This window comes from Oncorhynchus keta, chromosome 29, assembly GCF_023373465.1.
Source record: "Oncorhynchus keta strain PuntledgeMale-10-30-2019 chromosome 29, Oket_V2, whole genome shotgun sequence".
Classification (NCBI taxonomy): Eukaryota; Metazoa; Chordata; class Actinopteri; order Salmoniformes; family Salmonidae; genus Oncorhynchus; species Oncorhynchus keta.
Window position 1 is genome coordinate 14,698,132 of NC_068449.1, and position 25,430 is coordinate 14,723,561.

Below are 25,430 nucleotides of genomic sequence, written 5' to 3' on the forward strand. Positions count from 1 at the left end.
TGTAGCCCTGACTGTTGAGCTGTAGCTGGGCCCTGGGTTTAATGCTGTACTTTGTCAGAGGCCTGTAGCCCTGGTTGGTGGTGTAGCTGGGCCCTGGGTTTAATGCTGTATGTTTGTCTGAGGCCTGTAGCCCTGGTTGGTGGTGTAGCTGGGCCCTGGGTTTAATGCTGTATGTTTGTCTGAGGCCTGTAGCCCTGGTTGGTGGTGTAGCTGGGCCCTGGGTTTAATGCTGTACGTTTGTTTGAGGCCTGTAGCCCTGACTGTTGAGCTGTAGCTGGGCCCTGGGTTTAATGCTGTACTTTGTCAGAGGCCTGTAGCCCTGGTTGGTGGTGTAGCTGGGCCCTGGGTTTAATGCTGTATGTTTGTCAGAGGCCTGTAGCCCTGACTGTTGAGCTGTAGTTGGGCCCTGGGTTTAATGCTGTATGTTTGTCTGAGGCCTGTAGCCCTGGTTGGTGGTGTAGCTGGGCCCTGGGTTTAATGCTGTATGTTTGTCTGAGGCCTGTAGCCCAGTTTGGTACTGTGCTGTGTATCCTGAGTGATTGACAGCAGGTCTATTGGTGCCAGATTACATTATTCACCATTGCTAACAAGCCACTAATCTGCCCCAACGCTCCACAATCGAGGGTTTGATTCTCAGCGTGGAACGATTCTCTCTCACCCGACACTGCAGTCAATTAAGCCTTCGAGGGAGGAGAGGGGGGAGAAAGGGATGTGGCGAGAGGGTTGAGATTAAAAGAGAGAGAAAGAGTGTGTGAACGGCCAAATGAGCTCTTGAGTCACAACAGAGCACCCAATGTTGCACCCACTAAGCAACCCCCCCAACACATACACCTGTATATAGCCTCGTTGTTGTTATTTTATTGTTATTCTTGCGCTAAGGGACAACTACATGAGAGAGAGAGAGAGAAAGTAAAGGAGGTTGGATAGAAGAGGGAGAGAGTATGTGGTGTGTCAATTTGATACTGGGAGGGTGAGGGAAAGTGGGTGAGTGGGAAAGAAAGAGAAAGTGTCTCAGACTGGAAGAGAGGGATAGTCAGGGTGTGTGGGAGGTCTGTCTCCGCCATGGTGGTTCTCTTCTCTGTCTGTCTCTCTCCCAGCATGGGTTCCTGGCAGCCCACATACTCTACTGCTCTAATCAATTACACTAAACCCTGGGAACACCACTTGACCACCGTGTCCTTAAAAAAACACACACACACACACACACTGCTACCCTGAATTGGGTGATTACTCCATTCAAAGTCTGTCAGAGAAATGAAGGGAAGTCTTTAGTAGTTAGTCTTAAAAGCCTTAATTATCTTGCCATTTCTATAGAGCTTAGTTAAAATACAGAGAAACGATCAGAACGTCAATGCATTTCCACACATAGCCTTCACCAGAGACATACAGTTGGCTGGGATAACACCAGTTACCCTACACCTCGGTGAGACAAATCAAACCCATTCATCAATCTATACTGTGTAGGCTAGTAGTTGCTATATCCTATATGGTGATGACATATCCTCAGTGGGATAGAGAGCCAAGTTCTGCTTGGTGCAGTAGAGAAGAGCAGAACAGTCCCGTGATGAAAAGCATACCTACAGTGCCTTCAGAAAGTATTCACACCCCTTGACCTTTTTCCACATTTTGTTAAATTGAGATTTTTTTCTACATACAGTAGTAGCCCATAATGTGAAAGTGGAATTATGTTTTTCGACAGAAGCACAAACAGATATAATATTTGATTAAAACATAATCATTTCAAACCTTGCTTACATTTGGTATTCAAGCACATATACAGTGAATTTGAAAAGTATTCAGACCCCTTTACTTATATCACATTTTGGAACGTTACAGCCTTATTCTAAAATGGATTAAATATTTTAAAATGTCCTGAGCAATATATACAGAATACCCCATAGTGACAAAGCAAAAATAGTTTAAAAAAAAATGTTTGCTAATGTATTACAAATAATGAACATTATTTTTGATGGTAGTCTACTTGTGGTAAATTAAATTGATTGGACATGATTGGATATATAAGGACCCACAGTTGACGGTGCACGTCAGAGCAAAGACCAAGCCACGAGGTCAAAGGAATTGTCCATAGAATTCCAAGATAGGATTGTGTTGAGGCACACATCTGGGGAAGGGTACTAAAAAAAAATCTGCAACTAACTTTGAAGGTCCCCAAGAACACAGTGGCCCCATAATTCTTAAATGGAAGAAGTTTGGAACCACCAAGACTCTTCCGAGACCTGGCCGCCCGGCCAAACTGAGCAATCGGAGGAGAAGGGCCTTGATCTGGGAGGTGACCAAGAACCGAATAGTCACTCTGACAGAGCTCCAGAGTTCCTCTGTGGAGATGGGAGAACCTTCCAGAAGGACAACCGTCTTTGCAGTACTCCACCAATCAGGCCTTTATGGTAGAGTGGCCAGACAGAAGCCACTCCTCGGTAAAATGCACATGACAGTCCACTTGGAGTTTGCCTAAAGGCACCTAAAGGACTCTCAGACAATGAGATACAAGATTCTCTGGTATGATGAAACCAAGATTTAACTCTGGCCTGAATGCCAAGAGTCACATCTGTAGGAAACCTGGCACCATCCCTATGGTGAAGCATGGTGGTTGGAGTCTAGTAAGGAAGGATGGAGGGAAAGGTGAACGGAGCAAAGTACACAGAGATCCTTGATGAAAACCTGCTCCAGAGCGCTCAGGACATCAGACTGGGTCCGAAGGTTCACCTTCCAACAGGACAACGACCCTAAGCACACAGCCAAGACTAAACAGGAGTGGCTTTGGGACAAATCTCTCAATGTCCTTGAGTGGCCCAGCCAGACCCCGGACTTGAATCCAATCAAACATCTCTCAGGAGAAACCTGAAAATAGCTGTACAGCGACGCTCCCCATCCAACTTGACAGAGCTTGAGAAGATCTGCAGAGAAGAATGGGAGAAATTACCCAAATACAGGTGTGCCAAGCTTGTAGCTTCATACCCAAGAAGACTCGAGGCTGTAATCGCTGTCAAAGGTGCTTCAACAAAGTACTGAGTAATGGGTCTGAATACTTATGTAAATGCAGTGCGATTTTAGCATTGGGGCAAAACAATATAATGTGGGATGCATGCCAGCAAAGCCACTACACAACACCACACTAAACAATACATAAATTGCACTATACTGGTGACAAACGGTTCCCACACACTGTTAGGGCCTACATAGGGCTGTCCCAACAGCAGCAACACCTTACCACCGCTACACCTTGTCTGGCAGTGAAACAGTTCATTCAGCCTCATTTACTGCCTTTAAAAACAACATAGCTAATAAAAATAAAAACATAGGTGATACTGACACATTAGATATATATATTTTTTTACATTGTTTGCAAACTGATATGTAACATGTATTAATGCCAAAATAACATGCAAAACAGCCGAGTCCCCCCAAAATATTTGTTATATACACACTACCTTTCAAAAGTTTGGGGTCACTTAGAAATGTCCTTGTTTTTGAAAGAAAAGCACGTTTTTTGTCCATTAAAATAACATTGATCAGAAGTACAGTGTAGACATTGTTAATGTTGTAAATAACTATTGTAGCTGATTTTTTTATGGAATATCTACAAAGGTGTACAGAGGCCCATTATCAGCAATCATCACTCCTGTGTTCCAATGGCATGTTGTGTTAGCGAAGTTTATAATTTTAAAAGGCTAATTAATCATTAGAAAACCCTTTTGCAATATGTTAGCACAGCTTAAAACTGTGGTGCTGATTAAAGAAGCAATAAAAGTGGCCTTCTTTAGACTAGTTGAGTATCTGGAGCATCAGAATTTGTGTATTTGTATTTGTTGCTACCAAAGCAAATTACTGTGCTGTTTGTAACTACCCTGGTAGGTTGATTGTCAACTTGATCCAGATTACAGGCACTGGTTACAGGACATAACAAGGATGCTTCGTACTGTTCGACACAGGAGCATGAGTACAGGACATAACAGGGCTGTACGGGACATAACAAGGCTGCTTCAGACTGTTCTACACAGGAGCACGAGTACAGGACATAACAAGGCTGCTTCAGACTGTTCTACACAAGAGCACGAGTACAGGACATAACAAGGCTCTACAGCACATAACAAGGCTGCTTCTGACTGTTCTACCACAGGAGCACGAGTACGGGACATAACAAGGATGCTTCGGACTGTTCTACCACAGGAGCACGAGTACAGGACATAACAAGGCTGTACGGGACATAACAAGGCTGCTTCAGACTGTTCTACCACAGGAGCACGAGTACAGGACATAACAAGGCATACAGGACATAACAAGGCTGCTTCTGACTGTTCTACCACAGGAGCACGAGTACAGGACATACAGGACATAACAAGGCTGCTTCAGACTGTTCTACCACAGGAGCACGAGTACTTGTTATGTGTAGAACAGTACGAAGCATCCTTGTTATGTCCTGTACTCGTGCTCCTGTGGCAGAACAGTACGAAGCATCCTTGTTATGTCCTGTACTCGTGCTCCTGTGTAGAACAGTCTGAAGCAGCCTTGTTATGTCCTGTACTCGTGCTCCTGTGTAGAACAGTACGAAGCATCCTTGTTATGTCCTGTACTCGTGCTCCTGTGTAGAACAGTACGAAGCATCCTTGTTATGTCCTGTACTCGTGCTCCTGTGTAGAACAGTCAGAAGCAGCCTTGTTATGTCCTGTACTCGTGCTCCTGTGTAGAACAGTACGAAGCATCCTTGTTATGTCCTGTACTCGTGCTCCTGTGTAGAACAGTACGAAGCATCCTTGTTATGTCCTGTACTCGTGCTCCTGTGTAGAACAGTCAGAAGCAGCCTTGTTATGTCCTGTACTCGTGCTCCTGTGTAGAACAGTTATGAATGACAGAGTGACACAGCTTTTATGGGTGATGAAGAGAAATACAAGGATGTGGCTAATAGAGGAAGGATATTATGAATGACAGAGTGATATAGCTTTATGGGTGATGAAGAGAAATACAAGGATGTGGCTAATAGAGGAAGGATATTATGAATGACAGAGTGATACAGCTTTATGGGTGATGAAGAGAAATACAAGGATGTGGCTAATAGAGGAAGGATATTATGAATGACAGAGTGATATAGCTTTATGGGTGATGAAGAGAAATACAAGGATGTGGCTAATAGAGGAAGGATATTATGGAAGGATATTATGAATGACAGAGTGATACAGCTTTATGGGTGATGAAGAGGAATACAAGGATGTGGCTAATAGAGGAAGGATATTATGAATGACAGAGTGATACAGCTTTATGGGTGATGAAGAGGAATACAAGGATGTGGCTAATAGAGGAAGGGGTCCTTCTGATATAGCTTTATGGGTGATGAAGAGAAATACAAGGATGTGGCTAATAGAGGAAGGATATTATGAATGACAGAGTGATACAGCTTTATGGGTGATGAAGAGAAATACAAGGATGTGGCTAATAGAGGAAGGATATTATGAATGACAGAGTGATACAGCTTTATGGGTGATGGAGAGAAATACAAGGATGTTATGCGATAAAGAGAGACAGAAGGGCGGTAAAGAATGGGGGATGAAGAGGAATACAAGGATGTTATGCGATAAAGAGAGACAGAAGGGTGGTAATGAATGGGGGATGGAGAGAAATACAAGGATGTTATGCGATAAAGAGAGACAGAAGGGCGGTAATGAATGGGGGATGGAGAGAAATACAAGGATGTTATGCGATAAAGAGAGACAGAAGGGCGGTAATGAATGGGGGATGGAGAGAAATATAAGGATGTTATGCGATAAAGAGAGACAGAAGGGCGGTAATGAATGGGGGATGGAGAGAAATATAAGGATGTTATGCGATAAAGAGAGACAGAAGGGCGGTAATGAATGGGGGATGGAGAGAAATACAAGGATGTTATGCGATAAAGAGAGACAGAAGGGCGGTAAAGAATGGGGGATGGAGAGAAATACAAGGATGTTATGCGATAAAGAGAGACAGAAGGGCGGTAAAGAATGGGGGATGGAGAGAAATACAAGGATGTTATGCGATAAAGAGAGACAGAAGGGCGGTAAAGAATGGGGGATGGAGAGAAATATAAGGATGTTATGCGATAAATAGAGACAGAAGGGCGGTAAAGGAAAATACAAGAATGTTATGCGATAAAGAGAGACAGAAGGGCGGTAAAGAATGGGGGATGGAGAGAAATACAAGGATGTTTTGCGATAAAGAGAGACAGAAGGGCGGTAATGAATGGGGGATGGAGAGAAATACAAGGATGTTATGCGATAAAGAGAGACAGAAGGGCGGTAATGAATGGGGGATGGAGAGAAATAAAAGGATGTTATGCGATAAAGAGAGACAGAAGGGCGGTAAAGAATGGGGGATGGAGAGAAATACAAGAATGTTATGCGATAAAGAGAGACAGAAGGGCGGTAAAGAATGGGGGATGGAGAGAAATACAAGGATGTTTTGCGATAAAGAGAGACAGAAGGGCGGTAATGAATGGGGGATGGAGAGAAATACAAGGATGTTATGCGATAAAGAGAGACAGAAGGGCGGTAATGAATGGGGGATGGAGAGAAATAAAAGGATGTTATGCGATAAAGAGAGACAGAAGGGCGGTAATGAATGGGGGATGGAGAGAAATACAAGGATGTTATGCGATAAAGAGAGACAGAAGGGCGGTAATGAATGGGGGATGGAGAGAAATACAAGGATGTTATGCGATAAAGAGAGACAGAAGGGCGGTAATGAATGGGGGATGGAGAGAAATACAAGGATGTTATGCGATAAAGAGAGACAGAAGGGCGGTAAAGAATGGGGGATGGAGAGAAATACAAGGATGTTATGCGATAAAGAGAGACAGAAGGGCGGTAATGAATGGGGGATGGAGAGAAATATAAGGATGTTATGCGATAAAGAGAGACAGAAGGGCGGTAATGAATGGGGATGGAGAGAAATACAAGGATGTTATGCGATAAAGAGAGACAGAAGGGCGGTAAAGAATGGGGGATGGAGAGAAATACAAGGATGTTATGCGATAAAGAGAGACAGAAGGGCGGTAAAGAATGGGGGATGGAGAGAAATACAAGGATGTTATGTGATAAAGAGAGACAGAAGGGCGGTAAAGAATGGGGGATGGAGAGAAATATAAGGATGTTATGCGATAAAGAGAGACAGAAGGGCGGTAAAGAATGGGGGATGGAGAGAAATACAAGGATGTTATGCGATAAAGAGAGACAGAAGGGCGGTAAAGAATGGGGGATGGAGAGAAATACAAGGATGTTATGCGATAAAGAGAGACAGAAGGGCGGTAAAGAATGGGGGATGGAGAGAAATATAAGGATGTTATGCGATAAATAGAGACAGAAGGGCGGTAAAGAATGGGGGATGGAGAGAAATACAAGAATGTTATGCGATAAAGAGAGACAGAAGGGCGGTAATGAATGGGGGATGGAGAGAAATACAAGGATGTTATGCGATAAAGAGAGACAGAAGGGCGGTAATGAATGGGGGATGGAGAGAAATACAAGGATGTTATGCGATAAAGAGAGACAGAAGGGCGGTAATGAATGGGGGATGGAGAGAAATACAAGGATGTTATGCGATAAAGAGAGACAGAAGGGCGGTAATGAATGGGGGATGGAGAGAAATACAAGGATGTTATGCGATAAAAGAGAGACAGAAGGGCGGTAATGAATGGGGGATGGAGAGAAATACAAGGATGTTATGCGATAAAGAGAGACAGAAGGGCGGTAATGAATGGGGGATGGAGAGAAATACAAGGATGTTATGCGATAAAGAGAGACAGAAGGGCGGTAAAGAATGGGGGATGGAGAGAAATACAAGGATGTTATGCGATAAAGAGAGACAGAAGGGCGGTAATGAATGGGGGATGAAGAGAAATACAAGGATGTTATGCGATAAAGAGAGACAGAAGGGCGGTAATGAATGGGGGATGGAGAGAAATACAAGGATGTTATGCGATAAAGAGAGACAGAAGGGCGGTAAAGAATGGGGGATGGAGAGAAATACAAGGATGTTATGCGATAAAGAGAGACAGAAGGGCGGTAATGAATGGGGGATGGAGAGAAATACAAGGATGTTATGCGATAAAGAGAGACAGAAGAAGGGCGGTAAAGAATGGGGGATGGAGAGAAATACAAGGATGTTATGCGATAAAGAGAGACAGAAGGGCGGTAATGAATGGGGGATGGAGAGAAATACAAGGATGTTATGCGATAAAGAGAGACAGAAGGGCGGTAAAGAATGGGGGATGGAGAGAAATACAAGGATGTTATGCGATAAAGAGAGACAGAAGGGCGGTAATGAATGGGGGATGGAGAGAAATACAAGGATGTTATGCGATAAAGAGAGACAGAAGGGCGGTAATGAATGGGGGATGGAGAGAAATACAAGGATGTTATGCGATAAAGAGAGACAGAAGGGCGGTAATGAATGGGGGATGGAGAGAAATATAAGGATGTTATGCGATAAATAGAGACAGAAGGGCGGTAATGAATGGGGGATGGAGAGAAATACAAGGATGTTATGCGATAAAGAGAGACAGAAGGGCGGTAATGAATGGGGGATGGAGAGAAATACAAGGATGTTATGCGATAAAGAGAGACAGAATGGGGGGGCGATGTAATGAATGGGGGATGGAGAGAAATACAAGGATGTTATGCGATAAAGAGAGACAGAAGGGCGGTAATGAATGGGGGATGGAGAGAAATACAAGGATGTTATGCGATAAAGAGAGACAGAAGGGCGGTAATGAATGGGGGATGGAGAGAAATACAAGGATGTTATGCGATAAAGAGAGACAGAAGGGCGGTAATGAATGGGGGATGGAGAGAAATACAAGGATGTTATGCGATAAAGAGAGACAGAAGGGCGGTAATGAATGGGGGATGGAGAGAAATACAAGGATGTTATGCGATAAAGAGAGACAGAAGGGCGGTAATGAATGGGGGATGGAGAGAAATACAAGGATGTTATGCGATAAAGAGAGACAGAAGGGCGGTAATGAATGGGGGATGGAGAGAAATACAAGGATGTTATGCGATAAAGAGAGACAGAAGGGCGGTAATGAATGGGGGATGAAGAGAAATACAAGGATGTTATGCGATAAAGAGAGACAGAAGGGCGGTAATGAATGGGGGATGGAGAGAAATACAAGGATGTTATGTGATAAAGAGAGACAGAATGGGGGCGGTAAAGAATGGGGGATGGAGAGAAATATAAGGATGTTATGCGATAAAGAGAGACAGAAGGGCGGTAATGAATGGGGGATGGAGAAAGAAATACAAGGATGTTATGCGATAAAGAGAGACAGAAGGGCGGTAAAGAATGGGGGATGGAGAGAAATACAAGGATGTTATGCGATAAAGAGAGACAGAAGGGCGGTAATGAATGGGGGATGGAGAGAAATACAAGGATGTTATGCGATAAAGAGAGACAGAAGGGCGGTAAAGAATGGGGGATGGAGAGAAATACAAGGATGTTATGCGATAAAGAGAGACAGAAGGGCGGTAATGAATGGGGGATGGAGAGAAATACAAGGATGTTATGCGATAAAGAGAGACAGAAGGGCGGTAAAGAATGGGGGATGGAGAGAAATACAAGGATGTTATGCGATAAAGAGAGACAGAAGGGCGGTAATGAATGGGGGATGGAGAGAAATACAAGGATGTTATGCGATAAAGAGAGACAGAAGGGCGGTAATGAATGGGGGATGGAGAGAAATACAAGGATGTTATGCGATAAAGAGAGACAGAAGGGCGGTAATGAATGGGGGATGGAGAGAGGGCTGACGGTGTTGAATAGAGTAAGAGAAGAGATGAGTCAGCATTACTTTTAAAAGATGAACTGGTCTTAAGATGCTGTCCCTAAGTGCTCTGACCCCGGTGGCAACAAGAATAGACTACAAACACAGTTGAGCCAAAAGCAACACACTACAAAAACAAGGTGGTTTCTAATTATGCCAATGATTTTCTCCTTCCCTGATTGGCTTCACCTCTTCTTTGGTTTTACGGGCGTGTGTCAAATAAAATAAAATGGTATTTGTCAAATGTGCTGAATACAACAGGTTTAAACTTGAATGTGAAATGCTTACTTACGAGCCCTTTCCCAACAAAGCAGAGATAAAAAGTAATACAAAATGAGCCAATTCTAAAAAAAGGAAATAGTAAGACAATAAAATAACAATATACAAGGAGTACTACCGGTACCAAGTCAATGTGCAGGGGTACGAGGTAGTTGAGCTTGTTGAGGCATGTACATGTAGGGAGGGATAAAAGTGACTCGGCAATCAGGAGAGATAATAAATAGAGTAGCAGCATCGGATGTGGAGAGTGTGAGTGTGTGGCGCCAATTTGCATGTGTGTGTGTAAGCATATTTACATTTATGTAGTGTGTGTGTGTAAGCCCCAGCACCAAATGATGGCAGTCTGCATGTTAGTGCTCAGCTAGTTTAGTAGTATGTGAGGTGTCAAGTGTCACCATCACCAGAGTGGCATTAGGGCACAGTAAGACCAGTCACCTGACCTGACCACTGGGCCATATTACAGAGACCAGTCACCTGACCTGACCACTGGGCCATATTACAGAGACCAGTCACCTGACCTGACCACTGGGCCATATTATAGAGACCAGTCAGCTGACTTGACAACTGGGCCATAGTAATCTCCACTACTAATGACAGCTTTAGGAAGTGAGCTTGTGTGTGTGTGTGTGTGTGTGTGTGTGTGTGTGTGTGTGTGTGTGTGTGTGTGTGTGTGTGTGTGTGTGTGTGTGTGTGTGTGTGTGTGTGTGTGTGTGTGTGTGTACTTGTTTTGCTACCTTATTAGGACCCCAACAATTCACTGACTGTCCTGACAAGTAAGGAAAACGAGACATTTTTGGAAAAGTCAGGAATCTTTTCATGTCCTGAATTTGTTAGAATTCTATTTTAGGGTTTTTGGGTTAGGGTTTTTGGGTTAGGGTTAAGGTTAGGTTAAGGAGTAGTGTCAAAATGGTCAAAACATTTGACTCCCCCAAAAGTCCTGAAATTTCACGAAAATAAAGCTGTGTGTGTGTGTGTTTGGTAACCACAGGGCTGAGATTTATTTCCCTGTCTGGAACTATCCTCCAGACCCATCCATCACTGTCCCCCTCAAACTCCCAGTTGACAGCCCAGGACATGCAGAGTCTGCTAGGTATCTGCGCCAGACAACTACCCCTCTCCGGTGCCTGCCTCTCTCTCTCTTTCAATTCAATTAAATGTACTTCTCTCTCTCGTGGGGCTCACTAAGGTAACTTCCATTCAGTCTTTCTTTATACAAACCGTGGCTTCTACCGGAGAGAGAGAGGAAAGGAGGGAAACTTAATCCGGCTATAGAAGTAGAGGAGGAACAGACGGGGTCTACCAAAATACCCTCCCTGTTTCTCCTACACACACAACCCACACAGCCTTCTGCTCAGCACCCCATAAACACCCCCAACGCTGCTGCCAGCACACACTCCTCTCCTATGGAGAATCTAACATGAACTTGTGTCTTCTGGAAACATCATGTCTATGTAGCACACAGTATGATACAAAACTCTTCCATTAATTAAAGGTGTTCAGAATACTCAACTCACCATAATCCTCCATTTAGAGCTGGGCTGGAACTAAAGCATGCACATCGTATCGCTATTCTCCTGAGACCTGTTTTTCAAAAGTTATCTATCTGGATTTTGCCTATCGGATAGGATTAAATACATAGAACTAAAATGCATAGATTGGGAGTCCCCAATTCCATTCAATGATTTGTCTGTTCTATTCATTCTATTTTTATGCATGAAATCCTATCCGATAGGTGAAATCCAGATAAATAACTTTTGAAAAACTGAGCCATGGGGATGACCACCCCTGCCCTCCTCCCCATCCTTAAGCCAAAGGGTTGTGCAATCACCCCAAGGCTTGTTTTATGGGCGAAGGCTTTTGTCCTGTTTTTGACCAGCGACAGCAGAACAAAACATTTGCTCCCAAATAAAACCAGGTCGTCATGAATACAGATTTGATCACCATTCCCACCCCTTCCTTTGACACCACAATCAAACCACTTAATGTCGATATTCTCAGTACACACACACAGTGGTAGAGAGACCAGCGCAGTACACACACACAGTGGTAGAGAGAGACCAGCACAGTACACACACACAGTGGTAGAGAGACCAGCACAGTACACACACAGTGGTAGAGAGACCAGCACAGTACCCACACACAGTGGTAGAGAGACCAGCGCAGTACACACACACAGTGGTAGAGAGAGAGACCAGCACAGTACACACACACAGTGGTAGAGAGAGAGACCAGCACAGTACACACACACAGTGGTAGAGAGAGAGACCAGCACAGTACACACACACAGTGGTAGAGAGATAGACCAGCATTCTACACACACACAGTGGTAGAGAGACCAGCACAGTACACACACACAGTGGTAGAGAGAGAGACCAGCACAGTACACACACACAGTGGTAGAGAGACCAGCACAGTACACACACACAGTGGTAGAGAGACCAGCACAGTACACACACACAGTGGTAGAGAGAGAGACCAGCACAGTACACACACACAGTGGTAGAGAGAGAGACCAGCACAGTACACACACACAGTGGTAGAGAGAGAGACCAGCACAGTACACACACACAGTGGTAGAGAGAGAGACCAGCACAGTACACACACACAGTGGTAGAGAGAGAGACCAGCACAGTACACGCACACAGTGGTAGAGAGACCAGCACAGTACACACACACAGTGGTAGAGAGAGAGACCAGCACAGTACACACACACAGTGGTAGAGAGAGAGACCAGCACAGTACACACACACAGTGGTAGAGAGAGAGACCAGCACAGTACACACACACAGTGGTGGAGAGAGTCACACAGCAGGAAATGGTATGAAAGAACACTCCATTCGGCTGGCCTGTAACAGTCATGCAGAAACGAGCTGTGTTAAGGGTTTCCCCATGTTTCTGTAAGGACATGGCACTCAATAGGAATGTAGAGGGAGTGTGCGTGCATTGTGGGGGATATCAAAAGAAGGCCTCTGATTGGTAGTTTTAAAGTGAGGTGTTCCCATTCAGCCATTCTGATAGGTAAGAGCAGGACAGGACCAGATGAACACTGAGACAGAAATTGTCATACACACACTCATGCTCTTGCTACTCACACACACACATACACGCACTATCTAGAGGTGTCCATTTGTGGTGCCAACATGTTCACCTGTGAGCTTTGGCCCGTAAACCCAAGCTGACAGCTGGTGGTTAAAGCTAGTGATGGAGATAGGTGTTTCCAGTTTCAGAGATTTTTGTAGTTCATTCCAGTCATTGGCAGCAGAGAACTGGAAGGAGAGGCGGCCAAAGAAAGAATTGGTTTTGGGGGTGACCAGAGAGATATAACTGCTGGAGCACGTGCTACAGGTGGGTGATGCTATGGTGACCAGTGAGCTGAAATAAGGGGGACTTTACCTAGAAGGGTCTTGTAGATGACATGGAGCCAGTGGGTTTGGCGACGAGTATGAAGCGAGGGCCAGCCAACGAGAGCGTACAGGTTGCAATGGTGGGTAGAGGTTTAACGTCCCAAAACACTGACCTGGAGAATTTTTTTAGACCATAGCAAAGAATACCGCCCACTTGCCCTCCAACACACTTCCAGCAGCATCTGGTCTCCCATCCAGGACAAACCCTGCTTAGCTTCAGAAGCAAGCCAGCAGTGGGATGCAGGGTGGTATGCTGTTGGCCTAATATTGACTGTGTGTGTGTGCTCAGTCATTTGAGGGTGTTGTGATGGTGTGTGGGGGTGTGCTGTTACTGTCTTAAAAAACATGAGATCTTATGCGTTGCTGCACCCATTTGCGGGTAGAACTTATTTTCTTGTGCACAGATCTGGAAAGCATCAATCGAGAATGATCAAAACAGATTCCTAACAAGGCAGGTAGGCCAACACACACACACACACACACACACACACACACACACACACACACACACACACACACACACACACACACACACACACACACACACACACACACACACACACACACACACACACACACACACACACACACACACACACACACACACACACACACACACACACACACACACACACACACACACACACACACACACACACACACACACACACACACACACACACACACACACACACACACACACACACACACACACACACACACACACACACACACACACACACACACACACACACACACACACACACACACACACACACACACACACACACACACACACACACACACACACACACACACACACACACACACACACACACACAGAGTGGGTTGGCCGTGCTCTAAGTGCAGCTTTTTATTCCTCTGCATTTGTCTTGATTCATTACCGTCAAATAATGTCTGAGCGCTGCTCATCGCTCACTCGCCTGAATAACCGTCTTCCTTTAGGCAACAATAAAAGGACACTCTAAAATGTGCAGTTTTGCACAAAACACAATGCCACAGATGTCTCAAGTTTTGAAGGAGCATGTAATTGACATGCTGACTGCAGGAATGTCCACCGGAGCTGTGTCCAGAGTATTGAATGTTCATTTCTCTACCATAAGCCTCTTCCAACGTCGTTTTAGAAACTTTGGCAGTTCGTCCAACCGACCTCACAACTATAGACCACATGTAACCACGCCAGGCCAGGGCTTCCACATCCATTTTCTTTACCTGCGGGATCGTTTGTCGGGGGGCCTATGCCCTCCCAGGTCCACCCATGGCTGCACCCCTACCCAGTCGTGAAATCCATAGATTAGGGCCTAAATCATTTATTTCAATTGACTGATTTCCTTATATGAACTGTAACTCAGTATAATCTTAGAAATTGTTGCATGTTGCGGTTATATTTGTGTTCAGTATATTTGGATAACTATTTACAGGTCTTATGGCTTGGGGGTAGAAGGTGTTCAGGGTGCTGTTGGTTCCAGACTCTGCGCTCCGGTACCGCTTGCCATGCGGTTGCAGAGAGAACAGTCTATGACTAGGGTGGCTGGAGTCTTTGACAATATTTAGGGCCTTCCTCTGATACCGCCTGGTATAGAGGTCCTGGATGGCAGGGAGATCAGCCCCAGTGATGGACTGGGCCGTACACACTACCCTCTGTAGCGCCTTACAGTTGGATGCCAAGCAGTTGCCCTACCAAGCGGTGATGTGGCCAGTCCAGATGCTCTCTATGGTGCAGCTGTAAAACTTTTTGAGGATCTGAGGGTCATGATAGGTCCTTAGTGATAGGCTTGGTTGGTATTCAGATTGTCAGATCTTCATACCGACCATGTGCCATACCGGGATATTCGGTAATACCGGCACTGAACACAAGGGGTGCTGTATTCAAACTTCACTGATACTCTGTAATCCAAAGGTTAGCAATGCTAACAAGTACATGTAAAATCCTATAGAGAATGCTAATTAAATGCTAACAAGCACATTGCAAAGATTTTGTATAGTTTCTGACCTAAAGTATTCAAGTATTTTATACAGTTAACTTAACAGTTATAAGATATCTAGCTGGCAAACATTTAGTTGTAAATTGCATACTGTAATTAAATCACCTGGCCCATGCTGCACAACAGTGAGTGCCTCTCATTGTTCATAATAATGTGACAGGTGAAATGAAGAACGCAATGTTCTTTATATCCTGACGTTTTGCACAAGTTGACTGCAGATATTTACTTAAAAAGTAGCTACGAATATTCAAATGTATTTAAAAACTTCAAAGAAATGGTTCAGTTTTCCAAATCCCTAGGTATACGGTCTATACCCTCGCCACTATAGTCCCGTTGATGTGAATAGGGGTGTGCACAAATGGGGGTGTGCTCGGCCCTCCTTTTCCTGTAGTCTACGATCAGCTACTTTATCTTGCTAACGTTGAGGGACTGGTTGTTGTCCTGGAACGACACTTCCAGGTCTCTGACCTCCTCCCTATAGGCTGTCTCATCGTTGTCGGTGATCAGGCCTACCACTGTTGTGTTGTCAGCAAACTTAATGATGGTGTTGGAGTTGTGCTCAGTCGTGGGTGAACAGGGAGTACAGGAGGGGACTAAGCACGCACCACTGAGGGGTCCCCGTGTTCAGGACCAGTATGGCGGATGTGTTGTTACCTACCCTTACCACCTGGGGGCAACCCGTCAGGGAGTCCAGGATCCATTTGCAGAGGGAGGTGTTCAGTCCCAGTGTCCTTAGCTTATTGATGAGCTCCGTGGGCACTATGATGTTGAACGCTGAGCTGTAGTCAATGAATAGTCCTTCTGTAGCTCAGTTGGTAGAGCATGGCGCTTGTAACGCCAGGGTAGTGGGTTCGATTCCCGGGACCACCCATACGTAGAATGTATGCACACATGACTGTAAGTCGCTTTGGATAAAAGCGTCTGCTAAATGGCATATATTATTATTATTATTATTATAATAGCATTCTCACATGGGTGTTCCTTTTTGTTCAAGTGGAAAAGGGCAGTGTGAAGTGCAATAGAGATTGCGTGGATCTGTTGGGGTAGTTGGAGTGTGTCCAGGGTGTCTGGGATGATGGTGTTGATGTGAGCCATGACCAGCCTTTCAAAGCATTTCATGGCTACAGATGTGAGTGCTACGGAGCGAAAGTCATTTAGACAGGTTACCTTGGCGTTCTTAGGCACAGAGACAATGGGGGTCTGTTTGAATCATGTAGGTATTATAGACTGGGTTGGGGAGAGGTTTAAAATGTCAGTGAAGACACTTGCCAGCTGGAGACACACACTCACAGTATACACACGCCTGCTACTATTGTACAAATTACACATGGACGTACACACAGGTTGATTTGACTGGCCCTCTGTGTATCTATGTTGGTGTTAGGTGTATGAGCTGTTCATATGAGGTGACATTTAGACAGTGTAAAGCCCTTACACTGGTTGCCTGTCTGCTAGTCAAACACAGGGAAATCCCATCTCTGTCTGCCTCTGTCTCTCACGATTCTATTTCTCTGCTGGGGATTATATCGTGTGTGTGTGTGTATGTGTGTGTGTGTGTGAGAGAGATTTCTGTTTTCTGTGAGCCCTTACATGCCTAAGAAAGAGCACTAATCATTTTTCACAGCATTAAAGTGATACACAGGGCAAATTAGTGGGATTGTGTGTGTGTGCATACAGTGTGTGTGTGTTTTGACACAAGGGCTCAGTACACAGATTGCTAGGGCTTGTAGAGAAAATGCATTCAGACAAAAGCACTGATGTAGCCAGCAGCTAGCTACCCAGCTGCTAGAGCAGGGATGGGTTCTCTCCATCTTTCTAACCCTGAAGAATCTGCTGTTTCTTCTTCTTCAAACCAGCATCTGATTTAGATCTGGGAAACCAGGTGTGTTTACCAGTAGAGCAGACACTCGGGTCCCAAAGGACCAGAGTTTCCATCCCTGCTCAATAGCATAACTGTTTATCTTGTTGCTCTCTGTGTGTGGGTGATGTGATGCTGTGGCTGGTTGTGGCTGACCAAAGGCGTGATATTCACTGTGTGTGTCCTGCCTGTTCTCTGATGTGAGGGCTGCCTGTGAATATTTCATAGCCTGGAGTAAATATTTATGGTGCTTCTGACGACAACTATATCCCCCTCTCTCTATCCTCCTCCCACCTCTCTATATCCCACCTCTCTCTATCCCCTCTCTCCCTCTCTATATCCCCCTCTCTCCCTCTCTATAACCCACCTCTCTCTATCACTCTCTTCCTCCCCCTCTCTCTATCCCCCTCTCTTCCTCCCTCTATCCCCCTCTCTCTATCCCCTTCTCTCCCTCTCTATATCCCCCTCTCTCTATCCCTCCCCTCTCTCTATCCCCCTCTCTCCTCTCTATCCTCCTCCCACCTCTCTATATCCCACCTCTATCTCCCTCTCTATATCCCCCTCTCTCGATCCCCTCTCCCTCTCTCTCTCCCTCTCTCTCCCTCTCTATATCCCACCTCTCTCTATCACTCTCCTCCTCCCACCTCTCTATATCCCACCTCTATCTCCCTCTCTCTATCCTCTTCTCTCTATCGCTCTCTCTCCCTCTCTATACCCCCCTCTCTTCCTCTCTATATCCCCCTCTCTCTATCGCCCTCTCTCCCTCTCTATCATTCTCTCACCCTCTCTCTATCTCCTTCTCTCTATCCCCCCTCCCCCTCTCTCTATCCCCCTCCCTATCCCCTTCTCTCTATCGTCCTCTCCCTATCTCCCTCTCGGTCTCTCTATCCCCCTCTCTCTATCCCCCTCCATATCCCCATCCCTATCCCCCCTCTCCCCTCTCTATCCCCCTCTCTATATCCCCCTTGCTATCCCCTTCTCTCTATCCCCCCTCTCTCTATCCCCCTCTCTATATCCCCCTCCCTCTATTCCCCCTCTCCCTCTCTCTATCCCCCTCTCTATATCCCCCTCCCTATCCCCCTCTCCCCTCCCTATCCCCATCTCTCTATCGCCCTCTCTCTATCCCTCTCTCTATCCTCCTCTCTACCTCTCTCTATCCCCCCACTCTCTATCTCTCCCTCTCTTTATCCCCCTCTATTTCCCTCTCTCTCTATCTCCCGCTATCTCTATCCCCCTCTATATCTCCTTCTCTTTCTCTGTCCCTCCCACCTCTCCCACGTTGTTTCCCTCCCTCTCTCCTTTCCTCCTTCAGCCCTTCCACCCCATGGTGAACCTGCAGTGTTCGGAGGACCTGAGGATGTTTCTGTGTGCCCTCTACGCTCCAGTCTGTATGGAGTATGGCCGCGTGTCCATGCCCTGCCGAGCCCTGTGCCACCGCGCTAAGAGAGACTGCCACAAACTCATGGAGATGTTTGGGGTGGCCTGGCCAGACGAAACAGAGTGTAGCAGGTATGTATGGGACTGTTTCTGTGTTGGCTTTACACAACACTGTGTCCTGAACTTACCCTGAGCCTACTTTAACCTGAACTTACCCTGAGCCTACTTTAACCTGAACTTACGCCTGAGCCTACTTTAACCTGAATTTACCCTGAGCCTACGTTAACCTGAACTTACCATGAGCCTACTTTAACCTGAACTTACCCTGAGCCTACTTTAACCTGAACTTACCCTGAGCCTACTTTACCTGAACTTAGCCTAAGCTTACTTTAACCTGAATTTAGCCTGAGATTACTTTAACCTGAATTTAGCCTGAGATTACTTTAACCTGAACTTACTCTTAATATGTTGGAGAAATCTTAAACTGTCCATAGCCCAGTATCACCATCATCACAACCCTAATCTGATTTCCATGTAGAGCCTGAACCTTGAACTGGTTCTCAACTCAAACATCACAATCCCTCTTTCAACCTAAACTCAACCTTAACTATTTTTATAATCTCTCTCTCTCCCGCTCCCGCTCCTGCCCCCAGGTTCCCAGACTGTGACGAGCCCTACCCCCGTGCGGTGGACCTCCAGACCAGTGCAAATCCCACCGATATCTCTCCCATGTCTGTCCAGAGGGATTTCGGCTTCTGGTGCCCCCGCAAGCTCAAAATGGAACCCGACCTGGGCTACTCATTCCTGGGCGTGAGGGAGTGCTCGCCCCCCTGCACCAACATGTACTTCCAGCGCCCGGAACTCACCTTTGCCCGCTACTTCATCGGCGTGGTTTCCATCGTCTGTCTCTCGGCAACACTCTTCAGCTTCCTCACCTTCCTCATCGACGTCACGAGGTTCCGCTACCCGGAGCGGCCAATCATCTTCTACGCCGCTTGCTACATGATGGTGTCGCTTGTGTTCTTCCTGGGCTTCCTATTGGAGGACAGGGTGGCTTGCAACGCAGCGAGCCCCACCCAGTACCGGGCGGCCACCATCACACAGGGCTCCCACAACAAGGTGAGCCATCCCAGTCTGTTGTCTTAGTGATTTATTGATTAGCTGCTTTACTCTATGACATTCAGGGCCACTACTGTATATTAAAGAAGGTAGCAATGATAGGATGTAAGTGTGAGATATTTTCAATCTCCCCTCCCAGGCATGCACGCTGCTGTTCATGGTGCTCTACTTCTTCACAATGGCGGGAAGCGTGTGGTGGGTCATCCTCACCATTACCTGGTTCCTGGCGGCCGTGCCCAAGTGGGGCAGCGAGGCCATCGAGAAGAAGGCCCTTCTCTTTCACACCTGTGCCTGGGGCCTGCCCGGCTGCCTCACCGTGGCCCTGCTGGCCCTCAACAAGATCGAGGGCGATGGCGTGAGTGGCGTGTGCTTCGTGGGCCTCTACGACGTCACGGCGCTGCGCTGGTTCCTGCTGGCGCCGCTCTGCCTCAACGTGGCGGTGGGTGTTTTATGCTCTAGAAAGGAGAGTTGTTCGAAAGGCTTTTACACCTCTGTCTAACTACAGCAAATTAATTATCCATCTTGCATTGGGTAGTTTTTCCCCAACTCAGAACAACTGTCTGTGGCTGATTCTACGTGTTAAATCTGGACCAACTACGATGGAGAATGTCTTGCGGCGAACAACAGATTCTTTCAACAACCGTCCATAGACGGTTGGGTTGGCTGTTGGATAGATGTGTAGAAGCCTTTAGAGTCTGACCTATGCATCCCTAACATGCATGTGATGGCCCCTTGAATCAATACATTATCAATATTTGAAGATGGCCACTTGAATCAATACATTATCAATATCTGAAGATGGTCCTCTTGAATCAATACATAATCAATATCTGAATATGTTTCCCTTGAATCAATACATAATCGATATCTGAAGATTGTTCTCTAACCTAGTCTCATACCTATATATCTGCCTCTAGGTGGGTGTGGCTCTGCTTCTGACGGGGATCGTGGCGCTTAACCGTGTGCGTATGGAGATCCCTCTGGAGAAGGAGAACCAGGACAAGCTGGTGAAGTTTATGATCCGTATCGGGGTGTTCTCTGTGCTTTACCTGGTGCCCCTGCTTACGGTCATCTCCTGCTACCTGTATGAACACAGCTACAGGTCTGTCTGGGAGACCACCTGGGTCCAGGAGCGCTGCAGAGACTACCACATACCCTGTCCCTTCCAGGTAGGTGTACAGTTCCTTCAGAAAGTATTCATACCCCTGGATGTATTCCACATTTTGTTGTGTTACAGCTTAAATTCAAAATGGATTAAATATATATTTTTTTGCCATCTATACGCAATACCCCACAATGACAAAGTGAAAACATGTTTTTAGAAATGTTTGCAAATGTATTGAAAATGAAATACAGAAATATCTAATTTACTAATTAGATTCCTGAGTCAATTTACAGATCCTTGAGTCAATACTTTGCACCTTTGGCAGCGATTATTATATATTTTTTATTTACCTTTAGTGTGTTAAATCGGAGGGCCTGTTGTCCGGACCTCTGGCAGGCTCTATGGGGGTACCACAGGGTTCATTTCTCGGGCCGACTCTTTTCTCTGTATATATCAATGATGTCGCTTTTGCTGCGGGTGATTCCTTGATCCACCTCTACTCAGACGACACCATTCTGTAAACTTCTGGGCCTTCTTTGGACACTGTGTTAACAAACCTCCAAATGAGCTTCAATGCCATACAACACTCCTTCCGTGGCCTCCAACTGCTCTTAAACGCTAGAAAAACTAAATGCATGCTCTTCAACCGATCGCTGCCCGCACCTGCCCTGCTGACTAGCATCACCACCCTGGATGGTTCTGACTGTGGACAACTACAAATACCTAGGTGTCTGGCTAGACTGTAACTCTCCTTCCAGACTCATATTAAGCATCTCCAATCCAAAATTAAATCTAGAATCGGCTTCCTATTTTTCAACAAAGCCTCCTTCACTCACGCTGCCAAACATACCCTCGTAAAACTGACCATCCTACCGATCCTTGACTTCGGAGATGTCATTTAAAAATAGCCTCCAACACTCTACTCAGCAAACTGGATGCAGTCTATCATAGTGCCATCCATTTTGTCACCAAAGCCCCATATATTACCCACCACTGTGACCTGTATGCTCTCGTTGGTTGGCCCTCGCAACATATTTGTCTCCAGATCCACTGGCTCCAGGTCATCTATAAGTCTTTGCTCGGTAAAACTCAGCCTTATTTCAGCTCACTGGTCACCATAACAACACCCACCCCTAGCTCGCGCAGGTATATCTCACTGGTCATCCCCAAAGCCAACACCTAATTTGGCCGCCTTTCCTTCCAGTTCTCTGCTGCCAATGATTGGAACGAATTGCAAAAATCGCTAAAGTTGGAGACTTATATCTCCCTCACTAACTTTAAGCATCAGCTATCTGAGCAGCTAACCGATCGCTGCAGCTGTACACAGCCCATCTGTAAATAGCCCATCCAACTACCTACCTCATCCCCATAATGTTTTTATTTACTGTTTTATGTTGCTATTTTGCACACCAGTATTTCTACTTGCACATCATCATCTGCTCATTTATCACTCCAGTGTTAATTTGCTGAATTGTAATTACTTCGCTACTATGGCCTATTTATTGCCTACCTCCTCACTCAATTTGCACACATTGTATATAGATTTTTCTATTGTTTTATTGATTGTACTTTTGTTTATCCCACATGTAACTGTGTGTTGTTGTTGTTTTTGTCGCACTGCTTTGCTTTATCTTGGCCAGGTCGCAGTTGTAAATGAGAACTTGTTCTCAACTGGCCTACCTGGTTAAATAAAAATAAACTAGGCAAGTTAGTTAAGAACACATTCTTATTTACATTAACGGTCTACCCAAGGAACGGTGGGTTAACTGCCTTGTTCAGGGGCAGACAGCCCTTTTCAGGTCTTGCCATATATTTTCAAGTAGATTTAAGTTAAAACTGTAACTCGGACACTCAGGAACATTCATTGTCTTCTTGGTAAGCAAATCCAGTGTAGATTTGGCCTTGTGAAAAGTGAATTAATCTTTCAGCGTCAGGTGTTCCATTCGCTTTCTTTTTTATCCTGAAAAACTCCCCAGTACTTAATGATTACAAGCATACCCATAACACTATGGAGAGTGGTCTTCCATAACGTGTTGTATTGGATTTGCCCCAAACATAACACTTTGTATTCAGGACAAAAAGTGAATTGCCTTGCCACATTTTACATAGGTGCCCTTCTTTGCCCTTCTTTGCGAGACACTGGAAACCTCCCTGGTCTTTGTAGTTGAGTCTGTGTTTGAAATTCACTGCTTGACTGAGGAACCTTACAGATAATTATTGTATGCTTGGGGTACAGTGATGAGGTAGTCATCAAAAATCATGTTAAACACTATTATTGCTCACAGAGTGAGTCCATACAATTTATTATGTGCCTTTTTACTCCTTAAGTTATTTAGGCTTGTCATAACAAAGGAGCTCAGAAAGTATTCAGACCCATTCTCCTTTTCCACATTTTTTTACGTTACAGCCTTATTCTAAAATGGATTAAATAGTTTTTTCCACTCATCAATCTACACACAATATCTCATAACGACCAAGCAACAAAAAATATACATAACTTAATTAACAAATTTACATAAGTATTCAGACCCTTAACTCAGTACTTTGTTGAAGCACCTTTGGCAGCGATTACAACCTCAAATCTTCTTGGGTATGACACTATAAGCTTGGCACACCTGTATTTCGGGAGTTTCTCCCATTCTTCTCTGCAGATTCTCTCAAGATCTGTCAGGTTGGATGGGGAGCGTCGCTGCGCAGCTATTTTCAGTTCTCTCCAGAGATGTCCGATCGGGTTCAAGTCCGGGCTCTGAATGGGCCACTCAAGAATATTCAGAGACTTGTCCCAAAACCACTGGCTGTGTGCTTAGGGTCGTTGTCCTGTTGGAAGGGGAACCTTCGCCCCCAGGCTGATGTCCTGAGCGCTCTGGAGCAGTTTTCATCAAGGGTCTCTCTGTACTTTGATCCATTCATCTTTCCCTCAATCCTGACTAGTCTCCCAGTCCCTGCTGCTGAAAAACATCCTCACAGCATGATGCTGCCATCACCATGCTTCACCGTAGGGATGGTGACAGGTGATGAGCGGTGCCTGGTTTCCTCCAGATGTGACGCTTAGCATTCAGGCCAAAAAGTGAATCAGACCAGATAATTTTGTTTCTCATGGTCTGAGAGTCCTTTAGGTACCTTTTGGCAAACTCCAAGCGGGCTGTCATGTGCCTTTTACTGAGGAGTGGCTTCTGTCTGGTCACTCAACCATAAAGGCCTGATTGGTAGAGTGCTGCAGAGATGGTTGTCCTTCTGTAAGCTTCTCCCATCTCCACAGAGGAACTCTGGAGCTCTGTCAGAGTGACCATCGGGTTGTTGGTCACCTCCCTGACCAAGGCCCTTCTCCCACGATTGCTCAGTTTGGCCGGGTAGCCAGGTCTCGGAAGAGTCTTGGTGGTTCCAAAATTCTTCCATTTAACAATGAAGGAGGCCACTGTGTTCTTGTGGACCTTCATTGCTGCATAGATGTTTTGGTACCCTTCCCCAGATCTGTGCCTCGACACAATCCCGTCTCCGGGCTCTACGGACAGTTCCATCACCTCATGGCTTGGTTTTTGCTCTAACTGTGGGACGTTATAAAGACAGGTGTGTGCCTTTCCAACCATATCCAATCAATTGAATTTACGACATGTGGACTCCAATCAAGTTGTAAAAATATCTCAAGGATGATCAACGGAAACAGGATGCACCTGAGCTCAATTTCGAGTCTCATAGAAAAGGGTCTGAATACTTGCAGTTGAAGTCGGAAGTTTACATCTACCTTAGCCAAATACATTTAAACTCAGTTTTTCACAATTCCTGACATTTAATCCTAGTACAAAATCCCTGTTTTAGGTCCGTTAGGATCATCACTTTATTTTAAGAATGTGAAATGTTAGAATAATAGTAGAGAGAATGATTTATTTAAGCTTTTATTACTTTCATCACATTCCCAGTGGGTCAGAAGTTTACATACACTCAATTAGTATTTGGTTGCATTGCCTTTAAATTGTTTAACTTGGGTCAAACGTTTCAGGTAGCCTTCCACAAGCTTCCCACAATAAGTTTGGTGAATTTTGGCTCATTCTTCCTGACAGAGCTGGAGTAACTGAGTCAGGTTTGTAGGCCTCCTTGCTCACAAACACTTTTTCAGTTCTGCCCACACATTTTCTATGGGATTGAGATCAGGGCTTTGTGATGGCCACTCCAATACCTTGACTTTGTTGTCCTTAAGCCATTTTGCCACAACTGTGAAAGTATGCTTGGGGTCACTGTCCATTTGGAAGACCCATTTGCGAACAAGCTTTAACTTCCTGACTGATGTCTTGGAGATGTTGCTTCAATATATCCACATAATTTTCCCACCTCATGAAGCCATCTATTTTGTTAAGTGCACCAGTCCCTCCTGCAGCAAAGCACCCCCACAACATGCTGCTGCCACCCCTGTGCTTCATTGTTGGGTTGGTGTTCTTCGGCTTGCAAGCCTCCCCCTTTTTCCTCCCCCTTTTTC

The 25,430-nt window shown here is 45.4% G+C and overlaps 1 protein-coding gene across 22 annotated transcripts in view; it reads left to right on the top strand.

Moving 5' to 3' along the window:
- Positions 1 to 25,430, top strand: part of LOC118372819 (frizzled-3-like) — a 99,667-nt gene that overhangs the window by 66,675 nt on the left and 7,562 nt on the right. For all 22 annotated transcript variants that reach the window (XM_052486074.1, XM_052486077.1, XM_052486070.1 and 19 more), the window contains 4 exons: positions 18,671 to 18,867; positions 19,389 to 19,854; positions 19,994 to 20,293; positions 20,772 to 21,023. In XM_052486074.1, coding sequence (XP_052342034.1) covers positions 18,671 to 18,867; positions 19,389 to 19,854; positions 19,994 to 20,293; positions 20,772 to 21,023 — 1,215 coding nt within the window. The remainder of the gene's footprint in view (positions 1 to 18,670; positions 18,868 to 19,388; positions 19,855 to 19,993; positions 20,294 to 20,771; positions 21,024 to 25,430) is intronic.